This window comes from Amblyomma mixtum, chromosome 10, assembly GCF_055824585.1.
Source record: "Amblyomma mixtum isolate Tamu chromosome 10, ASM5582458v1, whole genome shotgun sequence".
Lineage (NCBI taxonomy): Eukaryota > Metazoa > Arthropoda > Arachnida > Ixodida > Ixodidae > Amblyomma > Amblyomma mixtum.
The window spans coordinates 176,412,833-176,432,872 of record NC_143021.1 but is presented as its reverse complement, the minus strand read 5'-3'; the positions used below and the strand labels follow the sequence as shown (position 1 = coordinate 176,432,872).

Sequence of the window (20,040 nt, the reverse complement as noted above, 5' to 3'; positions counted from 1 at the left end):
TTCTCTAATTAAATCGAATTAACGTCCGGCTCCCGCCTTTATTTTTTTAATTCTCTCTCGTACAGTGGGCGGAGTCGACCAACGCGTGAAGTGCCTTTCAGCCAGCTCCGTGGAGGCTTTGCTTTCATTTTCTTTTTTAGGTTTCCATGAATAACTAGTTTCATTTGCAGATAATATAACCGCAAAATAAGCCCGCAGAAATAAAAATCGGCGCGGACTATTTCCTACTACGGACTACTACGTATTACTCCGCCGATGGCAGAGCGGCAAGCCGCCACGGGACTGGGTGAAAGGCACTCCACGCGTTGGTCGACTCCGCCCATCGTACGAGGCAGAATTAAAAAAAAAAGGCGGGAGCAGGACGTTAATTCGATTGAATTAGGAAAATCGGCCACACAGAGCAATAAATCAATGTTTCTAAGAAAGCTCGGAACGTGTAGATCGAGTTCCCGCGGCAAAAAGACAAGTTCAGATTCCTCTTCAGTGCACCTTTAAGGACATCGTAAACTACATATGCTTGAAGGCTGGGCCACTGTTTTCAGAGCATGGCGTTGAAGATTCACGCCAGAGGGAAACAACGAAGGAGGTACCGTGAGGAGCATGAGGGAGGGAACTGCAGCCATTGAAGCTAGAATTAATGAGTCTCTTCTGTGCTCATTCAAGATTCAAGGTTTTTTTATTGCAGACACGTATATCCTATAGCTGAGGAGAACAGAAAAAAAGCCGCATTGTAGCAACTTGGCACTGCTCCCTTCCCCTGAGCTACATCGGTGGCGCAGATAACAAAGAGCTGTTCGATTAAAAAAAAATTACATAATTCATCATTAGAACAAATGAATAATAGCATAGACGACCGTTATATATAAAAAGAGTACATACACTGTCATAGAAACATGCAGGTTACATACACAGTCATAGTCACTCACAAAAATAAAGCTTTTATTTGTTTGTGTGAGGGCAAATAATCCAAATAATTGGGTAGGCTGAACGGTTAAGCAGCATAGGCAAAGCATAATTTAATGTTTGAAATCTGTGCGAGGACATCGTACATACCATAGTTCATGATGACGAGTCAGGTGGCAACGTGTGTTTTTACACAGGTCAAAGGTTTCTTCTAGGAATCGTGCTTGACATTCAGAAAAAGATTTGAAGATGGTTGAAAAGCTCTCTCTATACTTCACACTGTAGGAGACATAATAAACTTTCATTCATCATTTCTGCCTATCCATAGTGACTCATCTGGTGGCTATGTTTCGCCTTTCAGGACAGGCTGTAGTTTCATGTTGAGCTTTTTTTTAAACTGCTGTTTCGTTCTGACCACATAACTGTTGTGTAAGCGAATTTTTGTTGTGTCAAACCAGATATTGAAAATATCCAGCTGAGAATCTTGGAACAGCTCACCGTGGACAACGATGCCCCACAGGTAGGCTTGCTAGTCCTTCTCGTGTGTACTTGCAGTCATGTAGGTATTGTAAAAAATATGATTTTTATTGATAGATTTCCTACTGAAAGTATAGCCTGGCATGAAATGATAGTAATGAAAAAAAAGTGTAACTTTAATAAATGATAGCATTTCCCTTTTCGCCTTGGCAAATCTGGGTCCATTTGTTCTAGGGAAGTGTGTCTTCAGGTGAAATGGGAATCAATAACATGGCACGTGTGCGTTACCACCTTTAAAGTTGTTTTTGATCACGCTGTTGTAGATCCAGGTTATCAAAGCCAAAGAATTGTCTGTTTTACATGCGTTTGTATGTTAATTTGTGTGCTCGTCTGTTTTCTTCGCCTGTCATAGGGCCAGACGAGCCGGGACCTGTTTCTTGCTAAATTCGAAGCGTTCGTCAAGGAAAATACCCCAGGGAGCAGGGTACGTGACGCTACTCTCTACAGTGTTGTCAGAATTTGTTGTAGGCTGTTGATTTTCTTCCCCTCACTGGATATACAGCTGCATTGAAGACGTAAGCATAAATGAATTATCACAATTTTTTGTTAGCTTGCCACTGTGATGGTTCGTTATTTTCACAGTTGTCAGGAAGCACCTAAACACTGGGCATTGTGTGGTCTGTTGACTGAGTATGTTATTTATATCTACTAATATTTAGGACTTCTGTAAGGCAGTTATATTGTACAGTGGGGGACAAAAGTCTCTGGACCACGTGTTCCTCAAACGAAGCCGATAGCTGCGCAGTAAGCCGGCGACTGGAGGCCACACTTGTGGACGGGAAAGTCAAAATTGTGTCGCTTCATCTCCACGAGTGTGGTCTCCAGTTGCCGTCTAAATGCAGAACTATCGGCTTCGTTTGAGGAACACGTGGTCCAGAGACTTTTGTCCCCAACTGTACTAAATTTTATGTTTAAAAAAATATTTCTTCCCTTTCAGTAGTGGCTAATTCCGATTCCTTCCTTCCTTTTCCTTGGCAGACAGTGACCCTGGACCTGTGCCCACACGCGGTTGCCCTGTCTTTCTTCCACCGACTGTTGGCACTGGTGCGCCGTTGCCTTCCCGTCTTCCACACCAGCAGCGGCCAGCTGCTTCAGGAGCACAGTACGCCCCCCCTTTTGCGCCTTTTGTCCCGCTCTACTAGCCCTTCACGCACTTGACTGTAGCAAAGGAAGTCTAAAATAATGTGTGCACTCTTTCAAACGGCAGAAAGCTCGGCAGAGTTATGATGTCTGCATGCAACAGAGCAGTGACCTGTAAATCATGTATCTCAGCATGTATTGCATCAACTTGCATCTCTGCAGGCCTACATCTGTAACTTTACTGGTGCCTAAACATCACTAAGTAATGAACTTTACTGGTAGCGCATACTCTTGATTATGCGAATACCACATGGTCTTGAGAAGTATTCGCATCACCTGAAATTGATGTCACCAAAGAAGGAGCAAAACCTGCATGCTGAAGCATAAGAAATGCATTATGCGAAGGATTTGTTCTCGGCTTACGGGATCGATTCATGGCTGCATGCCGGTGCATGGTGCTTGTGGTGCATACTTGACGACTGGCGACTGTCGTGTCGGCCGTGTGCGAGTGCCTGTGGTGCATACTGCACGACCGGTGAGGGCAATGTTGAGTGCTCGAGGGTGTGGTCACGGCTCCTCTATCTGTATCATTCATAGCAGTGTGGGCGAGTGCTTCAAACTTTCAAACTTCTGCACATTGCACAGCCAGAGAAGTTTACGAATTCATATCATGCTGAAATTCATATCAACTACGATCATATCTTTGAGATTCTACTGTAGTTGCGCTGCTCTATTGACCATAGCATCACAATGGGTGTGTTTCAGTAGCACAGACCTGCAGCAAAGGTGCGGCAGCATTGAAGTTTAACTGTGGAGCCTTTGTTCCCCCACAGATCTGTACATTCCGGCTATCCTGTTCATGTCCAAAATCGGAATGGGTTCCGAAGTTTCACGTGTCGGAGACACACCGGACCAGCGGATCGTGGCATCGGAGATACCGACATCAACGTCCAACCGGATAGCGAGGTCGTTGCAGCAAAGCGTAGCAAGTGAGGAGCGGTTTGCGGGTCCCCATCAGTGTTCTTGCATTGATATTTTTTGGACGCATAAATGAATGCTTTGCTCCCTTTCTGTTCGACTCCTAGAGTAGTTTCAAAGTTATCTGGAGTGTGTGTTAGTTGAAGCCATGAATTGTAACAGCTGTGAAAAGTTATAAACAAACTGATGTTAGCTGGGGGTGAACTTGACAGAGTCTTTCTGCAATTCTGTGATGTTTTGTTGGGGCTTCTAGGGAACGCTGAGGACCCATTGAAGTTGGCCTGTTCAATTGATTACTGCGTTCTGACGACAAAGGGGCTACGCTCATTGAAGATGGAACTCTATTAAGCCAGAAAAGGCCATAACATAAAATGCAAATAGCGCCGCTGCCGGTTGTGTCACATGTAAACTGCAGTGACATTCAAGACTGATTTGTGTGCACGGATCTCTGAGGATAAGCTACAGGACCATTGACATCCAGACCAGAATCACGGAGCCCCTTTGGGTTGGGACGTCATGAATTTGAACTAAGAGGTAGTAAAAAAAAAGTTCTGTTGTCGAATCCAAACTTCTCTACAATAAATTCATCTGTTGCTGCTGAACGAGCATGAACATAGCCGCAAACAACTGTACAGTCAGTTTTTACTAACAACAAAAATTTTGTGGGATTGTCCTCAGTGATTCATTGATGACATTCAAGGTGTTTCATGCATTGAGGCTCATGCACTGAAACACTCCGTTGACGTTCCAGCATGAAATTTTGAGGCTATTGGCCTGTGGCCGTTTGCAGGTGGCAACGCTGGCGTCCACATGGAAAGCGAACCGTCGGCAACAGCACAGGAAGCCAAGGAAGACGACAAGAGTGTGAAGGTTTTGCAGCTTCTTGATGGAATCGTGCGGCTCTACTATCTCTGCGGGCACGCCCAGTTTGTCAAGGCAAGTTTTCTCCCACAGATCTGCCTGTAAACTCGCTGGGTCAGACCCAAGACACTATGGGTGTACAGTCGTGAGCAGCCTTGTCTAGAGCGCTCGAGCACTGCGCACTTGGTAACAAAAACCGAAATTAGAGAGCAGCCCCTCATTACAGGGCAAAGTTTTCGTGCCTGCTTTGTTTACGAGGCTATCTGGCGCTACTTCCGTGCAAGCGTTGCAGCTGGACCCTAGAGGCTGCCACAAAATCTGGATTTGTTTGCAAGGAAGTGCACCGCCCGAGCGCTCTAGACAAGGCTGCTCACCACTGTACACAGCCACTGTTGGAAGGCTATGAACCATGCAGCCTCTTATAAAGGCATGTGGAGTCTGCTTTAATTTTGGAACACTACAATGAACCTGTTATTTTTAGGCTAGATGCCAGAGCCTTGAGAGGATTTTGGTTTTTCTTGGCTTGCCTTATGAAATTTTTTGACACCAAATAAATCTATGTAGAATCCGTATTGTGATGGTAAAAGTGATTATAGGACTTCAGATATATTGGGATTCATTCCAAAGTTCACTGGCCAGATCTCTTTTCCAAAGGGAATGTGAAGGATCATGCACACTGAAGAGACATTTACAGCAGAGCTTGTGTGTATGTTCAGCTGAACATTGATTGGCTGAAGGGAAGTCCAGTCGTCAGTGAGGAAGTGGTCACGTGGTGTTGTGTTGTCAGGTGACTCAGAACTCTTGCATGCCTACGAAATGCACCTCACACAAGCGTTGTCAGAAACAGGGCATCCATTGTGTTAATCTGATTGCGAATTTAAATGTTTTGAGTGGTATTTAAGCTATCCAAGGCAGCATTGAAATTGAAGCCTTGCGAGATGGACACTAGGACATATTCAAATCGGCCTGTGCCAACAGATTGCTGCATTCTAATGATAAAGACGCTGTTTACAATGTTAGCTGAGCTTTTATTAGCTATAAACGGCCGAAAGTAAAGGACAGGTGTCAGTACCAGTCGCTGTTTTTGCAGCCAAGACTGCAGTATGCCGAGACCGATTTTGCACGCGGCTCCCTGTAGCTAGGCCACACTGCGAGTCACTTCCAAATGGTGATCACCGAGTCGATTTCTGTCTTGGCTTTGCGAGGTTCAATTCAGCGACGGGAAAATTTTTAAATGCAATCTTGTCAGGAATATACTTGAGTCTTTTGCCGTGGCCAGACGAACATCAACTTACCCAGAAAGAGCCATAGAATCATTTTTGCCAAGAACTAAAGTTGAATGGAGTTTGGTTGCTAGTTGGGTTTCTGTTGTTTTCTGGAGCTTTGTGTTATGCTGCAATGCAAGTGGTGTCATAGCTACTACTGACAGGTGCAAATTTCCCCCCTGCTCTGTGTCTCTGGTGTGCACGCAGATGAATGCTGTGAAGGACAGCATGCGGGACTACCTCCGGGCGGTGCAGGAAGTGAGGAGGAACAGTGCCTGGGGTGAGAAAGACGTCACCGAGGCGCTCAGCAAAGTGGAGCAGGTCTTTGGCGACACCTTGGCGGAACAGGCTCGCCACGTTGCCTGGCTCTCGGTCGTCGTCTTCTCAAGGGTGAGTGTGTGTGGGAAATCTTGAATGTGTGCGTCTACATGGTGTCTAGAATGGGTGGGCTGGGCTATGGCAGGTTTTCAGTTTGCTTCATCACTGCAAGGTATACATCCACTCCATGTTTGTTATGCATTGTTCTCTGAAGCAAGAAATGGTGCCTTCTAACCAGGTTATGCTTTGATACGTAGTTGTAGATTTCTGTTATGCTTTGATCGCTAGTTGTAGGTTTCTGTCAAATTATATGTATTAAAACAGTTCAGTGGGTTAGGTTAGTCACTCCTGTGACTATCAGTTGAGAAAGTTGACTGAATGAGGTTAGGTTAGGTTAGGTTAGGCCGCCCTGGCGAGTGTTGCGGTGGCGGCGCAATCACGCACACTGTCCACTAGTCACTAGCCACTAGCCCGGCCGTGGTGTATTGTCCACTCTCCCCACCGCATTAAAGGGACAGTGAGGAGAGCTCCATTAATATTTTTTTTTTAAAGCAAAATCCGATAGTTCGGCATTTCATGGCTTTGTTGCCACTTGGCTGGATTCGAAGTTGAAAAAGTTTTTCCCGCCACTCTGATTCAAACCTGGGATTCTCTTATGATGACACAGGACTAAGTGATGTGAAACATGACGTGCACATGACGTAACGCAGACTCCGTGATTTCTGACGGCCAGCAGTGCGGCCTAGCATCAGCCGAAAAGAAAGCTACCGCTGGCCGCACGTTGAAGGCATCTATCGGCTTTTGCGGCCGTCACTACCGTCGCTTTGTTTACGTTTGCACCGGCGTTTTGCCAGCATTACGATAGATCCCGTTCTCGAAGTCGTCAATGAAGTTCTCGCGAATAGACACCTTTAGCATACCGTGTACCTTGTTACCGTCGGCGGAATACCGGGAGCCCGCCTACCGGCCGTGAGCAGGCGCTGATTGGTCCCGATGCTGCAGGCGCGCGCGTAGCTGTCGGGGACATGGCGCCATCTGGCGACGTCAAGGAGATTTGCGCATGCATTTGCTGCGCCTCAGTGATTCATGGCTTCTAGTGTCCTAGTGTTGCTAGAACCATTGGTTCTAGCAACACTGTTTTGTCCTATGACGTCATCATGCTTGTACTTGCGAGTTTGGCCCGTGGTGGCGATACCTGTATTTTGGTTCTTGCTCTTTTCTATGTTACAGGAGCTTTGTTGTCAGTATGAGTGGCGTTTTTGTAATCAGGAGCTGGTATTCTGTCGATACAAGCCAGCTTCAATTTCTCCTCAGTGTCCCTTCAATAGTGGCATTGTGCAAGCCACAGTGGAGGTGGTGGCAGCTGCTGCCACAGTTGCGTCATCAGTGCGATTAGAAAACGTTTCTCCACGTTTTTGACTCTGAGGGGGAAGAGGGGGAGGTTTGCTACAAATATTGTCAAGGTGATTTCACCTGCACTTGTTTCTTCTTTTGGTTCCCATTCTGCACTATCCTTTTGAGTCTTCCTGTGAAAATTTCATGCTACAAAGACCTGGATGTAACTAGAAATCGCGGACTTTTCTCAATTTCGTTATGTCCAGGTTTAACTTTAGCAAAATTCGAAGATCTCGCAGGGAGCTGTGCACAGGTAGAGTACTCTAAATTCAAGACCGTAATTCCTGAAGTACGTTGCTACTAAATTTAGTCACTCAGCTAGCTGATGTTCAAAGCAGAGCAGACAGTTTTCGAGTTTACCATATTTTTGCAACAATGCTTTCCTGTTCGTGGTGCGTGCAACGCGGAATGCAGTGGTAGCAAATGTCGGCCGTTGTTGTGCGCAGGAGAAGCAAAACGACATCTACTGGTTGCTGGGTGTTGTGTTGAAGACGCTGGAGGAAGCCTCGACTGCTGGCGTAGAGTTCTGCTTCGTCCCAGAATACCAGATCGAGGCTTGCATCAAGCTGCTGACAACACTGAGCTTCCACTTTCCACCTGCTTGCCTGCTAAGCGACATCCCAGGTAAACTCTACTGTTGGCGAGATGCCGTCCTGCCAGTCAGAATTTTCTGAGAAATTTTTGATATTTCAAAGTGTTTTGTGGCTTCTGCTATGATGACTTTTGATACTATGATGAATGATGTCTTTTGTTGCATCGTTGAGTATAAGGCACAGGCATCGGCCGGTCCTCCATGCAAAGGTGGTGATGAAGTGTGCATTTGCAAGTGCTTTGTGAAGTAAGGAAGTTTGGTCAGGCATCAAGGAAGCAGTAGCATCAAAATGGGTGTCTGAAGGCCTATAGTGCAGGGTTGCCTGTTTTGTTTCATTCATTCTGCAACTGAATATTAGAAAGGAAATTAACGGTGATGATTTCTGTAGCATGTGACAAATTTGTTACCAGAAGGTTTCATAAGTAAGGTACGTTGCCAAGATTTGGTTTTTTATGCTAATTTTTAGACAGGGCACTACATGAACAACACAAAAGAGAGGGTGACGAGCACTGATATTTGTGCTGATAATTTGCAAGGTGGTGCTGGTGATGAAGATGTTAGTGCTTATTTTGTCTTGATTTTTTCTTTTTTCTTTTTGTCAAATAGGTCACTACCATGTCTTGGTGCGGTATAGCACGTTCCTGGCCGAGCACTTTGCTGATCGCCGGGTTGTCAATCCAGGTGAGTAGAAGCAGAGAATGCAGCTAAATGTTGCTCTGTACTTTTTATGTTCCCTTATTTTAAAAGGTGTACTGACGATGAATATTTGAGACTTGTTTTTCTGCAATAAGGAATAGCTGCAGTGGGATTGACACGTGGTTCCAAAGGCTCCTTTACATCGGGATCAGTCATATCAATCATGTCTTCATCTGTTACCGCCAGCTTTGGCTTTGATCACAAAGTGCACCAAGCACACTTTGATGTTGTTGGGTGATTGGACAATCATGGCGTCGTCCCGTCATCCCCCAGTGTGCCAGAAATGCCGACATCCCGAACTAACGACTAGGAGCGAGCAAAGCTCTGTTGTCACGATACTTCAGTGAGTGGTGCACAGGCTTACAGGAGTTGCTTTGTTAGTGACTAAATTTCTTTTTGCAAATTCCTGTCTAGATCACGAGAGAGAGGTAGACACTATTATTCTGTGTGTGCGTCTGGAAATGAAGCCACAGAGATATTTTGACTGAAATTTTGTCTAGTGCGCTTATTAAGGGGGGAGCCTGGTCTTGAAAAAAAAAAAATTTATTAATGAAGTCACAGTGAAGAAATCTTCAGGCAATATGTATTTTTGTGTGCCGATTCTAAATATGTCATTTAATTTCATGTAAAACAATTCCTTGAGCACTTATGTAATATTTATGCATATATTTTGTGAAGAGCTTTTAAAAAAATTTCGTGTGCAAAACTTGCTGAAATGTATGCGATTGGGTTCTCTTGACACCAAAGAATGCAATAAGGGGTAAAATTGTCTTCTTGCCTATCATAGAACTTAAGTTATAAGTTGTCGCTTCAGAAATGAGAAGAAAAATGCGTATTCATGTTTCTTTAGTGGCAGCTTCAGTACCCTATTACTCAAGTTCTATGAGAGCCAGGATGACAATTTTACCCTTATTGCATTCCTTGGTGTCAAGAGAACCCAGTGGCATACATTTCAGCGAGTTTCTCGCAGAAAATTTTCTTCAAAACTCTTCGCAAAATACTTGCACAAAAATCGCATACGTGCTCAAGGAATTGTTAAATGACAATATTTAGAATCGGCACACAAAAATACATATTCCCTGAAGATTTCTTCACTGTAAGTTAATAAAATTTTCTTTTCAAGACCAGGCTCCCCCCTTAACATGCTGTGCGAGTTCATAACATTTGGCGTTGTCACTCTCTTCGTACTCTGTGCACAAAAACTCACCCTCTTTGTGTGTGTGTGTGTGTTTGGTTTGTCCCCTTTTTACTCTGTGCACAAAAACTCACCCTCTATGTGTGTGTGTGTTTGGTTTGTCCCCTGTGCACCCAAAGACGTGAAGGATGCCCTGCTTCGAGCCCTGGCTGCCCACGTCTGCCCTCCATCCACCGTGAGGGCGCTGGAGTGCATGCCAACCAAGAGGCAAGTGGTGTTGGCTGTGCCAACAAGAACTGTTGCCGCTTTCTACCTTTCTGTATCCTTGGATTTGGACCGTAAATCGAGAGCCTACAGCAGTGGGAATTCCCTCTTGGTGTGATTCTCCCTAGTTGGAGTGATCAAGAGTATATAGACTGTGAATATTGTGCTGACTCTCACATCCTAAGTGTTCAGCTTGCTTTGATGTGATGAAATGGACTTGACGTGGTTCATCGTAAAAGTGCAAAAAAGACTAGAACTAACAGGAGGCTGGCTGCTTATCTGATATTGCTGACACATTTATGAGAATCTTATTAGTGGCTCACTTGCCACATAGCGCTAAAAAGAACACGGACACAAGGGAGACACACAGGACGGGCGCTAACTTACAACTGAAGTGTACTGCATGAGACCAGGCAATATAACAGCGAAGAGGAGATAAAAACATTTGAAATAAGGAAGCACTCAAACAGCGTTATCGTCAAACAGGATTTACAGATTAGCAGACATGAAAAGCATTTCCTTGTCGGATAGAAACACTGAGGCAGCACTGACGCACATATCTTACGCATATACGCATATCTTGACGCATATATGTGGCAAGTGAACCATCACCAACTCGCTTAAGCTTCCACTCTGGCAAATTTTATTAGTGGCATCGAGGAAGGAAATTAGCCGAAGTGGCACAGGCATGATTTAAACCTGTAAAAAGCCTTCAGCAGGTTGCTGCAGGCACTTCTGTACTGCTGCTTCCTCGCATCCTGCAATACATAGTTGCACACTATCTCTTTCTTGTTGCTGGATTTGTGTAGGGTTGGTTTCTTCGTGCTTTGCATTTAGTCTTGGTATTCATTACTCTGGTCATTAGTAGTTAATTCCCTGCTGTTTAACTTTTCAGTTTCTACTGTGTGTACTGACCTTCCTGAGTTAGTTCTCTGAATGCCATGTTTGGTCTACACGGTGTTTTTTTTTTTTGTGATTTCTGTGCATTTTGTCATTGCTGCCTGTGTAGTCAGTGCTTTGCTTTCACGTCTAACAACTCGGGAAACCAGTGCAGTTGCCTACTATTGGGGGGGTGCTTTTATTATATATCACTCTGTTATGACCACATCAGGAAGGAAATTTAAACAGTCCATACTCTTTGAACGTGAGAACTGAGCTTTAGCTCAAATTGTTGTCCCGTGCTTGCAGCTCCCTGGCACTGATCCAGGCCTTGCTACAGCCTTACCGGAACCGGCCATGGGCTCAGACAAACTGGATACTCATGAGGCTGTGGAAGGTATGGTGTTCCCACTGCTGCTTTAGTGCACGCTACTTTTGTTTTATACACAGTAAACAGAATCCAAAGCTGACGGCTAGTTGTGGACCCAAAATGAAAACCCGAAAAGGAGGCAACAGTTCAGTGCAGTGCTATTCTGTGGCGCAGTAAAAGTTATCCCTTCTGAAGGATGTTTCTAAACGCAGCACTGCAACCACCACTTCCAGACAGCAAAAGCTTAGTAGGGTGCTGACTGCAAAGCAGTTTTTATGGGCTACTTCATATGCGATATGCCGCCACGGTGGCTCAGTGGTTATGGTGCTCGGCTGCTGATCCGAAAGACGTGGGTTCGATCCCGGCCGTGGCGGTTGAATTTCTTTGGAGGAGAAATTCTAGAGGCCCATGTACTGTGCGTTGTCAGTGCACGTAAAAGAACCCCAGGTGGTCGAAATTTCCGGAGCCCTCCACTACGGCGTCTCTCATAGCCTTAGTCGCTTTGGGACGTTAAACCCCATAAACCAACCAACCAATCATATGCGATATGATGGATAAGTATCCTGGAGACCTTTGTGAACTGAAGACGTGACTATATGAAGAAAGCAAACAGTCACAGAAACCGAGGAATGCGTAGGGAAATGTTTCGTTTTTATATTGTGGCGTTGATCAGTTGGAAATTGGTAGTATAACTTTTTTTTTTTTTTTTATCTGAAAGATAATTGATTAGAAAGTAGAGGAAACAGCAACCACGTGATGCCGGTGGGATCTGCACCCACAACGTCTGTACGTCGTGCGCGATGCTGTACCAACTAATCTACCATGGCAGTTGTCCAATACTCTAACAAGGTAGCCATGTGGGCTAGTTGGTGTACATCAGACATAACTTCACCAGCGAAAGAACGAGACACGAGGAGGAGGAGAACACAGGACAACGCTGGACTAACAACTGAAGTTTACTCGACAAACGGCCAACCTAGGTCACCAGAAGACGCATGCGTATCAGACACACCAAACAAAACAAACAGATACATAAGTGGCAGATCACCGAGGAGTAGATACACGCTCCAACAATGGCAAACAACAAAATACAGATAATATGTCTATCAATCTTGCACGCGCACACTACTGCTTAGGAAATTAACTTCCTTGCTAGTGAGATGCAAGGACGGTGCACTGACGCATGTGTCACTGCCTTGCAGCCTAATATGGTAGGCCTCAAGGATTTCCCTCTCCTCCCTGTTTTTCCCTTTTCCGATAACAGAAATGCTGTTGAAACCTGAAACACATTCTTTACAACTCCTGCAGTGACGTGGGAGAGTATTCGGATCTGACGAATTTTTCAAGGAATTATTATGTTCGCCTGCCCGGTCATTCACACATCTGCCAGTTTGGCCCGTGTACACTCTACCACATGACAGGGGTATCTTGTAAACGACCCGAGTCGAACAAGCAACGAACTTGTTAGCATGCTTAACAGTGCAGCTCTTGGGCTTCTTCCCCTCACTGGCCTTCGCAATTCGTGCACATAAACCAGACATCTTACAAGGTGCCGAGAACACTACCGTCATGCCGTGCCGTAGTGCCACTTTCTTCAGGTTATGCGACACACCGTGAAGATAGGGTACCACTTCAACTTTCCTCCCATTCAGTCTAGCACTTCCGGAGCCCCGTGCGTTCTGGTTTTTAATCTTCTGCAGCATCAACTCACCAACTGTAGTCAACACATCATCCGGATAACCCGCATCGCTAAGGCGACGGACTTGCTGATGAAAGCTCTCATTCACTGTATGTGGGCAGCTCTTCTGCAAGGCATTCCCTAGGCAAAGGTTAGCTATGGCTCTTTTAATCAACTTGGAGTGCAATGAAACATAAGGCAAAAGCGCTTTCTGAGTTCTGGGTGAGTAGCTCCAGCAGATGTGGGCTTCGTTAAAGGTTAGCAATAAGTCTAGGAACCGAATGGCATTGTCACTAAGCATTTCGTGCGTAAAATTCAGTGCATTGGCACAGTCACGAAAAACACTGAGCACATTGCTGACAACGGTTGGGAGCGAGTCACCAGGTGCAAGCTTAAGAATTATTAAAAAATCGTCAACATATCTGAACACACGTAGAACGTGGTCGTCACTTAGGCTGCGTCGAAGAGAGTTGTCAAACCTAGCCAAAAAAATTTCGCACAACACCGGAGCTACACTGGCACCAATACAAATACCATTCTTTTGTACATACTTTTTGCCTTGAAATTCAACAATAGTGGACGACAGGTAAAACACCAAGAGCTCAATGAAAGAGTCCACACTCAGACCACTCGTATTCTGAAAGGCAATGCCACCACACTGTTCGATGAGCTCGCGCACCGTACACAAGAGTTCAGCATGGGGTATGGAATAGAATAAGTCTTCTATGTCGATTGAAAACGCCGAGTTGGCTCCAGGAAAGCCTTCCTTCAGTTCATCAACTACGCTTGCGGAGTTCCGAACGACATAAGGGTCATCCACTGGCAGCGTGTTCAACTGGCGCTGCAGAAATTTACCCACCAGCTTCTGCCAGGATCCTTCCTCGGTTACGATGGCCCGGAACGAGTAATCGAGCTTGTGAGTTTTGACTGAGAAGAACACCTCAAGCTTATCTCGCTCCGCTTTGTTGACCGCCTTCTCCAACCAAGGCAGGTTGAAATCCTTGAGCAGTTCCGACGCTTTTCGTCTCAGGCGTAGAAATCTTTCCTTCATTGGGTTATCCGGATGATGTGTTGACTACAGTTGGTGAGTAGATGCTGCAGAAGATTAAAAACCAGAACGCACGGGGCTCCAGAAGTGCTAGACTGAATGGGAGGAAAGTTGAAGTGGTACCCTATCTTCACGGTGTGTCGCATAACCTGAAGAAAGTGGCACAACGGCACGGCGTGACGGTAGTGTTCTCGGCACCTTGTAAGATGTCTGGTTTATGTGCACGAATTGCGAAGGCCAGTGAGGGGAAGAAGCCCAAGAGCTGCACTGTTAAGCATGCTAACAAGTTCGTTGCTTGTTCGACTCGGGTCGTTCACAAGATACCCCTGTCATGTGGTAGAGTGTACACGGGCCAAACTGGCAGATGTGTGAATGACCGGGCACGCGAACATAATAATTCTCTGAAAAATTCGTCAGATCAAAAATACTCTCCCACGTCACTGCAGGAGTTGTAAAGAATGTGCTCCAGGTTTTAACAACATTTCTGTTATCGGAAAAGGGAAAAACGGGGAGGAGAGGGAAATCCTTGAGGCCTACCATATTAGGCTGCAAGGCAGTGACACATGCATCAGTGCACCGTCCTTGCAACTCACTAGCAAGGAAGTTAATTTCCTTAGCAGAAGTGTGCGCATGCAAGATCGATAGACATATTATCTGTATTTTGTTGTTTGCCATTGTTGGAGCGTGTATCTACTCCTCGGTGATCTGCCACTTATGTATCTGTTTGTTTTGTTTGGTGTGTCTGATACGCATGCGTCTTCTGGTGACCTAGGTTGGCCGTTTGTCGAGTAAACTTCCGTTGTTAGTCCAGCGTTGTCCTGTGTTCTTCTTCCCCTCGTGTCTCGTTCTTTCGCTGGTGAAGTTATCTCCAATACTCTACTTTCGAGGGTATTTATGCCATGACATGGCTGTGACTTTTGCTGTCGTGTACATGAGGTGGATCCAGTGATGGCCTGAATCAATTTTTCAGTCTGCAGACTGGGTGCTGCATGATGAAGGGACATTTTTTTTCTGGAGGTTCACGCAGAGTGCAATTCAGTGCCGTGAGTCACATGGCACCTGGTCTGTGGCGTCTGGTCTGTGCACAGAAATAGGGATTCAGTTGTCCATCAAGTAGATCCTTGTTGAGCCATCTTTCAGGGATTGTTGGAACACATTCTATGCTTGCCCTTGCCCGTATCATGGCTCATTTACTGAATCCGACTTGTCAGTTGCTTCATTTATCCTGCCTTTTTCTTTCAGATATCCCTGACAAGTTAAATGAACTGGCTTCGTATATTGTGCTGTTTTTGCAAGTAGGCTAGGTACAGGGAAGAGTGAGTGTGATTTCTTTCTTTTTTTTTCTCTGTTCTTGTGTCACTCTAGGGCTGTGGATATGCCTTCCGTTACACAGTGGCTCCTCACCTGGTTGAAAGAATGGCCTCCAGGCCCGTAGAGTCAACGTTGCCCAACCACCCTGGTGAGGCACCAACTGACGTGCACATGCACACATGTGTAATTGTGTTTGTTTAGTTTCTTCTCAAGAATTTAAAAGGATGCATTTTCAGGCATGTTTGTTATATGCATGACTGTAGAGGTGGATGAAATATGCTGCGTTTACTGCTCTCATGCTGACATACCAGCAGTAGAGTGAGGCTGCATTGTTATGCTGGCTTCCAGGAAATTGCTTTGATCTCTGGAATGAAGCACTGACCTGGAAATGTACTGTGGTGTTGCTTTTGGGGCTCTTAAAGTTTCAAGCTCTGTCGTCTACATCGCACATCATGAACAGCATTTCTGGCAGCGTTCTTCACACACCCCTCAGAACAAAATGCAGCCTTCAGGCAGTTAACTTGCTGCCAGGTGTTCTGTTTGAGCACTGTAACATGTGAGAAAAACTGATCTGCCATGCTGTGGGAACGCACTGACTATTCTTGTAGTTGTGGCAGTCTTTGCTAAGTGAAAGAAAGCGAATTTCTCACCGAGGAAGAGTAGGCTTAACTTTTTAGGCTTAACTAGGCTTAACATAACTTTAACGCTTTGTCCATGATACTCGCTCAGACACGCCGTATATAGTCACAGCATCACTGAGGTCTAACTGGGACCACGTTGTAGTAGATGTGGTTGTATGCGGTTGAGTTGAGTGTGGTTAGTGTGGCTTTCTGATTCTTCTGTCTCTGCGCTGGGGGGCCAGCCCCCTGTCCGAGCGTGTTCTTCCAGAACCACATCGGACGTTGGCTGGAGGACCACCCAGAGCCGGCGTCAGCTTTCCTGGGCAGCGTACTGACTCAGCTCAACTGGTCCTTTTCGCAGTTCATCAGCATGCTTCAGGAGGTGAGCACTTCTCTCAGGTTGTGCACGCACACTGTGCACATCCAAAATTGAAGTGTGCGAAATTTTTCAGAACCACTTGCTCCACGCAAATTGTCATTGGTGAGAGCTTGGTCTTGTCAGCATAAAGCGTATTATAGAAAAATAAAAAAGGCTTCCCTTAACTCTGCATAATTTGAACAAATTTTCATTCCTTTGAGTTTTAACTATTGAGAGTCAACTATAACTTGTTTGTCTGCTATGTCTAAGCTCCTGTGGTCAGAAGTGGTTGCTTTTTTATGGTATGTCCCTCCACCTTCTGTAGGCTTTCGCTGTTGCTGGTGCAGTTTCATGCTGGAGTTTCATGTTATCGTTAGGTTTAAGCATGAAAATAAACTACGGCTGCTTGAAAAGCAAAACCAAGCATGCACGCTTTCTTGTACATTTCCAAAATGTTTTTAAACATCATAGACTGTTTATTTTTTTCGCTGTAATTGCCTCTTGTCTAGGGCTAGCTTTTTCAGCATCAAGGGGCTCAGATGATGACTTTCACCAAAGCTTCATACACTTTTCACCAAAATGATCTCAGTTTCAAAGGCCTTGGAGCGCACATTTGAAAGGGGATAGAAATGCCGTAAAGTTCTGAACTAGAGCAGGGATGCATTGCACTGTTGCACTGTTAAAGGGATCATGTCAGCAGGATTGTTAGGCAGAGTGGAGCGCTGAGCAAAGAAATGCAGTTGTTGGGCTCATGGTGGAGGCAGTGTCGTAATGTGGGCTGTACCGAGCTTTGTTTGCATGCAAAGCATATAGGAAAGCTGGCTGCTGGGTTCCTTCTATTTTTGCTACACTTGGCACCAGCCTTTCTTGGCCATGAAGGCATGGCTATTGGTAAGGAGCCTCTGTAGTTGTCTGATTCCGCCAGATAGTTCATCCGCACAACAGTGCGCTTGGCCGCCTGGTGCGATGCTCTCCCTGCGGTAACTACATTTCACTATAGGAGCTGGCGTCATTTATTGAAGCTTCTCTCTAGCCATCTCTAGTAAATTCACTGTAATCAAGAAAACTTTTTTCTTTGACTTTTAAGGTTGAAGTTTGGCAATTGTGTTTGAAATATGCCTTAAATAATGAATACTGACGATATACTATGTTTTAAGCGAAAACTGATAGCTGTAAGTGGGGACTGTTATGCACTGCATAAGAAGAGAGGGGGCGTGTTTCAGCTCCGTAGCTTACATTCCATTGACGGAAAAAGTTGCCGCAGAGAATAGGCACTTGCATGGACCAAGAAGCATGGATGACAGTTCTTTTAGTATTGGGAAAGTTTGTGCCAAGCTACAAATCTTTGACTAAGAAGTAAACAACAGGAGGAAGGAAAAGCTTGCAGAAGCAGTGTGGTTCATCACTTTTTAGCCTGTCAGCATCAGGCAGTACCACAAAGGCAACTGGGTCCCATCACACAGGGGAGTGGAGAGACGGGTGTTGGCAGGAACATGCCCTCGTGACGTTACACGTGGTTGAATTCTAGTGGGATATCCTCTCATCATGGCTGTCTCCAGCTGCCAAGAAAAGTATAGGCATGCTAGGCTACATGCCTCAGATGTTTCTATCAGTGGTGATGACGTGACTTATGTGTTGACAGTCATGCCCAGCGCGTGCTTTAGCTAGAAGCGTTGGTTTGCCTTTTTCTTTTCTGCCTTCCCGCACAGATTCAGAATGCTCAGAGCCGACCCGAGCGGGTGTTCATCAACTCGCAGCAGCTGAAGATCTGCGCCACCTGCTTTGACCTGTCGCTGGGCCTGCTCCGTGTTCTCGAGATGGTCGTCAATGTCGCGCCGAGCCTCGTCACAAATCCAGCTAGGCCCCACTCTGAACTTCTGCTGGCCCGCATCTTCCAGGTATGAGAAACCGGCTGTCACGTACGTGGCATTGTCGCTTAATGCTTTGGAATTGCTTCAGATTTTGTGTGCTTTACTAAAAATGGAACGTCTCAAAAGAGTAAGGCCTCTAGGGTTTGTTTCTTTTCCTGTTTTTATGACTTGCTGTGGGAGATTAGTGCCTGTGAAGCCTTTCATTAGGTTTTATTGAAGGTTTAAAATGCACAGGTGCCGTCAGAAGTAAATGGAAGGCAATATTAACAAAAAAATTTAATCATTGCCCCCCCCCCTTGCTTAATTCATGCATCCTTGAATACATATGTGCAGCCTAACTGTGATTGTGTGAATTGCACTGCGCACCAACAAGCATGGGCTGTTATGGTTTAGATTTAAAGAAGTTAAATTTTTTTGACAGAGTCGCCTTCCCATTTACTTTTCACGGCGAGTGAACATGTGTTGTTGTGATGGTATGATAATGAAAATTCTGCATCATTGACCTAGTGGATCTTCGAATCTGTCAAGAAGAGAAAAAAAAAAAGGTACGGAGGGCACTTCAGACTACTTCCATGCTTTGAATGCAAAAAGCATTCTTTTTAGTATTTATTTTTATTTTTTCCCCTTCCTTTCTAACTACGTACACATACTACGTCCACCCTTGTTCGCCAAGAAGCAATCCGTTTTTGTGCCCTATGGGCTGCGTGCTCGTCTCATAATCTAAATGTCCTGGGTTCGATTCCCCACACCTTGGGAAAAAAATTCTACTTTTCTTTGCACACACATGCGCATAGCAGTGCATGATGACTTAGCCTGTTGTCTGTTTCGTATGTTTTTCTTCGTAAACAAGGACGGCGGGTTTCACTTCTGGCTGAAATTAGGCTTATGCTTGTTCAGAGAGTCACTGAGGCTTAGGTGGCACTGCATGAATTATCGAGCGCGCCTTAAGTATGCAAAACCTCGCCCAATGGACGAACATCTCTTGATTCTCCTGTCGGTTCTGTCCACACAGGTGTTGAGCCACATCCTGAACCGAGTCACTTCCCGGTGCGGCTGTTTTGACCTGGTGGTGGGCATGGACGTGGCAGGTCTGGAAGCCATTGACCACTTCCCCATCGTCGCTGCTGTGACGGGCATCTTGGTAGCTCTCCTGCTCAAGGGGTCTGTAGAGAGGTGAGGCTGCTGTTGCCTTCTGTGGTGTACGCAGTGTAGCCTCTCATCATTTCAAACTCACTTTTGTGGCACCGCATCCGAGCAGCACTACCTTTGGTCCGGTGGAAAGCTTGTTTTTTTCCTCTTCAAAGCTGGGGCCGCAGCTCAAGCCCGTGCGCAGAACCAAATGCACAAAAAAAGTAAAAGCTTCAAGGTCTCGTCGCATGACTTCCTGTGTTGGCATTGGCCTCCTCCGCGGTTGCCGCCCAGCAGATGCAGAGCCGATGATGCAGCATCCACTCCTGCGCTCAACTAGCTACACTTGCTCGTAGCACATTATACTATTTTGGGTTCGGACTTCAATGATCATGGAACAACACTTGTTCGAAAAGTACAAAACAGCACCTTGTTATGGCAGCCACAAGCGAAAGACGTGTCATGAATGGTGAGAAAACCACTCTACGGGGGGTGCTGCATGTGAACTTATCATGGAGGGTGTTCTGGACACGTAACCGAACACTTCAGGCTCCGCTGGTAGCACGTCTGTGGAAAATGGCTTTATCAGTGTTGGAAACTGTGCAATGGGAGTCATGGAAGGGTACCATTGCTACCCCCAAAAAATTTACTGCAAGCATTTGAAAAGTATGCCATGCAGTAAAAGGAGTCATCAGAAGTGCACCAGACGAAAAACTAGATAGCCAAGCAATGTTTCATTCGAAACCACACCAA

The 20,040-nt window shown here is 45.5% G+C and overlaps 1 protein-coding gene across 3 annotated transcripts in view; it reads left to right on the top strand.

Moving 5' to 3' along the window:
* The window catches only part of LOC149327828 (E3 ubiquitin-protein ligase RNF123-like), a 50,607-nt gene that overhangs the window by 16,087 nt on the left and 14,480 nt on the right, over positions 1–20,040 (top strand). For all 3 annotated transcript variants that reach the window (XM_089563269.1, XM_089563270.1, XM_089563268.1), the window contains 14 exons: positions 1,362–1,423; positions 1,793–1,864; positions 2,419–2,542; positions 3,354–3,509; positions 4,289–4,434; positions 5,832–6,014; positions 7,784–7,961; positions 8,536–8,610; positions 9,940–10,027; positions 11,213–11,300; positions 15,365–15,458; positions 16,173–16,312; positions 17,998–18,186; positions 19,172–19,332. In XM_089563269.1, coding sequence (XP_089419395.1) covers positions 1,362–1,423; positions 1,793–1,864; positions 2,419–2,542; positions 3,354–3,509; positions 4,289–4,434; positions 5,832–6,014; positions 7,784–7,961; positions 8,536–8,610; positions 9,940–10,027; positions 11,213–11,300; positions 15,365–15,458; positions 16,173–16,312; positions 17,998–18,186; positions 19,172–19,332 — 1,756 coding nt within the window. The remainder of the gene's footprint in view (positions 1–1,361; positions 1,424–1,792; positions 1,865–2,418; positions 2,543–3,353; positions 3,510–4,288; positions 4,435–5,831; positions 6,015–7,783; positions 7,962–8,535; positions 8,611–9,939; positions 10,028–11,212; positions 11,301–15,364; positions 15,459–16,172; positions 16,313–17,997; positions 18,187–19,171; positions 19,333–20,040) is intronic.